The following is a 5956-nucleotide window of genomic DNA, read 5'->3' as shown; positions in this document are numbered from 1 at the left end:
CTACTCCTATTTTAACTAGTTCCTATCTAATGAGTAGTGTCTGCAATCTCTGCATAGAGAACATCTAGATGACCTGAGGTTATAAAGTTGGTGTTATAGGGAGTCATAATAAATGGAAGCAAAAAGAAACGAACAAGAGAAAAAACGGTGCCCAAGTTAAAGAATGAGGAATATGCCATTAACTCGCACTATCTTGAGAGCAAGTTGTTGGTCGTGACTGCTGGAGGAAGATGCTTTTGCCGAAACTCTCAAGAAGTACGTGGGCATCCTCTTGTACTCCCACAAATGCACATATTGGCTTCCGATTATAGGAGGAAAAATTTTAACCTCAAGAGGTTTCTGTTAGGCATGAAAAGTGTCACAGTTATACCCAGTGGTGAAATTTCACCTGCCTGTGCATCTTCAAATCATGCACAGTTGTTTTATTACACTGTAAAGGAGTACTCTTTTTTACTTTGATGCAGTGTCACAATGTACTATTGAGACACTTTGTCTTGGCAGTACAATAACAGCGACAAATACTGCACCAACTGTCCATGGCACTTGGTCCACACTCTTGTCAATTTCTTTACTTGTATTTGGCTTCTGTCTCATCTCTAAGAGAGGAACAAAAAAGATTGGAATATTGATGTCTTGCCCTAGAGAGAGAGCATCTCAGAAGAGGCGTCATTAACAACCCATCTCAGCATCCTGAACATTCACCTAAAGGTTAAAGTTCTAGGAAAAGAAGGTCTGTACTGAAGGATATGTCTATCTTTAAAAAAAAAGGGAAAAAGTTTTCCTTGTTGAATAATGTCAGCTTGAAACTCTTTCTAGCCTACCAAATGTCAAGATAAACAATGGAACAACCGTACGGTTTTGGAAAATATAAACGATATTGTAACAAAAAAGTGCATCAACTTTTTATAGATTGTATTCTTTCGTGAATTCTCTCAGTGGAAGAATATATTGGTGTAATATTTGGTCGGATCAAAAAGCCCATTTGGATGTTTGTGCTATTGGTGAATTGCATTTTAAATAACAACTTTATTAGAATTAATTATAAGGATCAGTCTGGCAAATTTTGATGATGTTCACTCATGTCTTGCTTGATCCGTATCTGTCAATGACAAGATAATTGTAACAATAGGTATACAATGCCATCATTCCTTTTAAATTTTCTTCATTGTGGGACTATTTGCAAGCCACTTTGCATGCGTGAAATGTTATAATTGTTCTTTGTCAATGGTGGGTACAGATTGAAATGGACCAGACCCGAACAGCTAATCACTGTAGATGTAGGTGCCAGATCCATGTCAAATGTGTTATATATGAGAAAAAACGACAAAACCTTCAGCCCCATTGAGTACCCTGCCAGTAAGCCTATAGTGAAGCTTCTTGTTAACAAGGGGGTAAAAAGTGGTTTGCCCTGTGACTGTACATTCCTCTTCTGCTGCTTGCCATTCTATTTTTTTTGTAATTAATGTTTTTTTTTTTTTAATGAAATGGGAGTGCAGTCCCAGCAGGTTTTTAGGAAGCTTATTGTTAACAACATGGAAATAAATGGGTTTTGACAAACAATATGCCGGTTGAGACATCTGCAGATTGTTTCATCCTAAATGCTTATAGCGTAAAGTTTGAGTCTCAAGTGGTTGAGTGTTCTGTAATGTTGCCTTCTTTAACCAGGTGATCCCAAGTAGTTCGTCTGCTGACATCCAACTTAGTGTTTTCCTTTGTCCATGCAAGATAAGATGTAAAGTCCAGTACAGATTGTTCATCTAAAAGTTTATTTTTTTAATATTAGGAGGATTGATGTACAAAGGATTTTCTCAACTTCAAATCCTACAAATTATTTGCTCCTATGGCAGGAGGATATGTTTGAAGCTAGACAATGAACTAAATACCAGTATCCCTAATAAAATCAGTTTCTAAACCAAATGCCGATCAATTTGGTGAATCGACCTAAATGAAACTGTTCTGAGGACCCATCCTTCTCTATCATCTTCTCCTACAGTGATCATATATGGTTTGTGGTACCGGAGACAGAATTCATTGGGTGGACAAAGAGAGTGAGGATTGCTTCAAGAGGACAACATCCATATATCTACCACTTGCCGCTTTCAAGACGAAGAAACACTCAGTTGTATAAATGTCTCGGACTTGTTGGTATAGGAAATACACACGTTTGCAATGCACTTCTACTTCTCCACTTGTCACTTAGGATAAACTCAAGTAGACCTCATCTTATTGCTTTTGCCCCGTGGCAGAGCACAGAGTAGTGCTGAACTCTATGTCTTCTGCTTTGCAAGACCTACCGACCTTCTTGCCCTTCTTCATGAGTGACTCTGCCTGTGTGTGCGTGTGTGTGTGTGTGTGTGTGTGTTGAGACAGAGAGAGAGAGAGAGAAGCGTCCTTGGCATCTTTATTGTATGTAGGGAAGATTTACAAATAAGGAAAAGTTCATAATATCACACGATTCCAAAGAGGAAATAAGAAGGTAGAATGTATTCTTCCCAATAATTCACAAGTATAGAATTTCTTCAAGTATTTGCACTAAGATTGCCGCTTCTTTGCTTCCTTTTCTGCCTGCAAGGCAAGATATATATAATCACAAATTAGGCCCCACAACCTGGTTGCCACCTATGTAACAACACTACATTACAAATGTAATCTACCTTTGATCATTTAATGATATGAGAAGTTTGTTCATGAATATAGTCATGAAAATGTTTTCAGCACTGTGTGTATTTTTCTCTTTTTCAGTTTTTCCCACATTCATTCAAGGTTTGGAATGCCTATTGACCTATTGGAACTGTGATAATTTTGGTACAATGCATCAAGCATCGAAGCATTTTATCAACTAACAATCTTCTGTAGTCCTGTGTATGCGTGCACGTATGTATGTACTATGTATACATGCGTGCATGAATGGATTTATTGGTATATGCATGTGCATGTAGGGTGCGAGCATGTATTGCAAGTTCATGCAGGACCTTTGTTCATTATCTCCTCACTGGTTAAACATTAAGATTACCGCTTTGACGACCCTTTCAAAAGCTTCTGGACCATATTTTTCAATGTACTGTTCGACAGATTTCCTCGCGTCGAGGCTCATCATCTGCACCACCATCCTCTGTCCTTCTGTAAGATTGGAGCCTGAGCCATGATCCATGATCTTCCAATATTTCCTCACAACATTCTCATATATGTATGCTGCTCCATTGAATATGGGCAACACTAGCCATAAAGAGACGACCAGCTTCATGTATGGCCAAAGGGGGAACCTGTACACATTGCAATTCATGGTAGGGTAAGATATACGTACTCAAGTTTTCATTTCATTTGTGTATGTTCAAATCACATGCAGGGCATGTAGCATTAAGAGGGACCATATAATATCAATTTAGTTTTCATCTCCAACTATGAAATCAGTGTTCAAAAAACTCACCGAGTCAATGGATGACTTGGTCTGGCTCGGCCCTCTAACGAGTCAACCCAATAAAGAGACTCTGTTTTTGTCAAAACTCGGCATGACTCGGCTTGACTCAGTCATGACTCGGCCGAAACTCGTTTGGCTCGGTGTAGTCCAGTGATAAATTTGTATTTCGTAATTAACAAGGTCATTTGTTTATTAATTACTTAATTACTTAAATGCTTAACTCGTTTGACTCGGCTTGATCAGGAACACGTGTTCCAAACTCAGTTCAGTCCAGATCCAGGCTTCACTAAGTTCGATCCTCACCGGATCTCATTTATAAATGTTCATGCAACTTCATTTAATTGTGCGTGCAATATTAAGGACACATATGCTCGTTACTTGATTAATGCAAGTGTTTCCCACACGGTTCATACCAGGGCTTTAGTTTATTCAACTCTATTCAGATCCCAATTATTCCTTTCTAATTATTTGGACCTGGACTTAATTTTTTTTTTTTAAAGCAAACCCAGATTCAACCGGTATATTTGCTGGATCTGTGCAAGGTCCTGGTCTCAGTCTCTGATTCATGAGTTGCAAAACAGAGTACCGGAACTATACTTGAATACTAACTGGATCTGGATCCTACTTCTTTTGCCAGACTTGACTAAACAGGTCCCACCAGGAGAGGAGCCTGGATTTTTTTCAGGGGCGGGCCAAACAAGCCATCAAACTGTGGCAGCCGGACATTTGTCAAATTATACATTTGTTGAGTCGCATTGGGCGCCAACGTCGGACTCAAATCACTAATGGATCAGTGATCCATTTGAGCTTAGTATCGAAACCGACAGCACAAAGTAAAAGACTAGGGAGATTCTATTCTTAGAACACAAGTAATTAAGCAGACAGCCAAAGAAATGATCTATCTGGATTTTTCCTACTTACCAGGCTAGGAATTTCCAGCATGAGAGCTCGAACAATGTTATCAGTGAATACAGCACCCAATAGGTCAGCCATTGTTGATCATCCAGAGCTGAAGGGCTTTCTATTGCTTTTATGGACGAGTACCTGAGTACAATTTAATAAGTAAAAAAAAAAAAAACATGACGATTGTTGTGAATAAAAAGTTTGAAGCCTTAGTTATTAATTAAGCAAAGAACTAATACTAATTCTTAATACTTAGAAGACCTAACCCAGAACATCAAACCCCGTGCAACTTAGATCGATTTGGGTTCTCGAGTCCAATTGGCTTGGTTCAAAGATCACAGAAAAATTTGGAGTACCTGTGTCATAATATGATTGAACATTTTTGCTAATCCTGGAACTAGATTTTAAGAATAGGAGCAAATCAAGATTCATTTGGTTGGCCGGGTAATGAAATCAAGATTGTAAGAAAATGGATCATTTTTCCTAATAGTTTTTTTTTTTTTTTTTAAAATCCTCTTCAAAGTCCCCCTACTTGTGAACAAACTAAGATGTTATTCTGCCAATAAAAGATAGAAATAGAGATCCTTTGCAAGGTTTTAAAAGAAAAGAAAAGAAATGGCACAAAGGAACGGAGGAAAAGGAGAGACTTACAATGGATAAAGAAGCATCACCATGGGCCTGCCAACAATAAACCAATGAACTGTGAGAAACTTATTCTTTTTTCAATTTACAAAAGAATCTCCTAAGTTTCCCGAACACACACATATCTGTTTCATTCACAATATATTTACGATGAGAACATGGTATTGTTCATTTTCAAGCCTCCTCCTGTGAGAGAGAGAAAGAGAGAGAGGGGGACTCTGAAATCCTCAGAAGATTCAGTTGGTATTCTTACCCTAACAATGCGTCAAGGTGCCTAGCAAGATGAACAAGGATGCCCATCTCTGATGAATGGCTCCTCTGATTACCTGCAACGACAAGCTTGAGAGAGAGAGAGACTGGGGAGGAAGAAAAGAGAGGTAGGGCACAATAAATAAAAAGGAGGGGAGCTTTATCACCAAGACTAAGGAACCACCTTCCTATTCCTAAACCAACAACAGGGCTAAAGGCTTCTTTCCCCAAAAATGAAGACACAAAAGGGTGGTAGCTTAATGCAAAAAGCAACAAGCAAATTAAAGAGCAGAACTGCATATGTGATTCCTTACTTATCCCCTGCGGTTTTTGAACTAAAAGGTTCTTCTCAGATTCGCCCTTCACTTACACGCAATTATCAAATTCGTGACTCACCTTATTTGCTATTGACAAATCCATGCCCGCTTTGTTGGACAAGTTATATGTTATTAACCCTTACAAGGGACCATGTGTTATGGACTGAAATGGTCACAATGTACTTGTTAGTTAAATGGAAAACCCCAAGGGGTGGTAATCTACTGTACTGGGTGGCAAGGTAGTCTGACTCCTTTAAAGACTCAGGTCTTCGAGTGACCATTGTCACGTCTCAGTGCAGAGCAAAGCAAGTTATATGTTATGGCCTGTTATGGCCCTAAGCGATCCTTCCTTAATCAAAATGACGCTTTGATGCAACTTTCCATTAAAGTGGAAAAGATGGAACGGTTTAGTTAATAGCAAGCATGA

The 5956-nt window shown here is 38.7% G+C and overlaps 1 protein-coding gene across 2 annotated transcripts; it reads right to left on the bottom strand.

Annotated features, from left to right (window-relative positions):
* Positions 1-2378: 2378 nt before the first annotated feature.
* On the bottom strand, positions 2379-5465 carry LOC116259923 (HVA22-like protein f). Of its 2 annotated transcripts, none has more exons than XM_031637925.2 (5): positions 5217-5465; positions 4973-4999; positions 4340-4462; positions 2973-3263; positions 2379-2565 (listed from the first exon to the last, which is right to left on the bottom strand). In XM_031637925.2, the coding sequence occupies exons 1-4, from the start codon at positions 5261-5263 to the stop codon at positions 2990-2992; spliced, it is 471 nt and encodes a 156-aa protein (XP_031493785.1). In that variant the 5' UTR covers positions 5264-5465; the 3' UTR covers positions 2379-2565; positions 2973-2989. The 2 variants fall into 2 exon arrangements, with proteins under 2 accessions (XP_031493785.1, XP_031493783.1); XM_031637923.2 differs by having other exon boundaries at positions 3014-3263; positions 5217-5461.
* Between the last annotated feature and the right edge of the window lie 491 nt (positions 5466-5956).

This window comes from Nymphaea colorata, chromosome 9 (assembly GCF_008831285.2).
Source record: "Nymphaea colorata isolate Beijing-Zhang1983 chromosome 9, ASM883128v2, whole genome shotgun sequence".
Taxonomy (NCBI): domain Eukaryota; kingdom Viridiplantae; phylum Streptophyta; class Magnoliopsida; order Nymphaeales; family Nymphaeaceae; genus Nymphaea; species Nymphaea colorata.
This window is presented reverse-complemented; position numbering and strand designations above follow the sequence as displayed.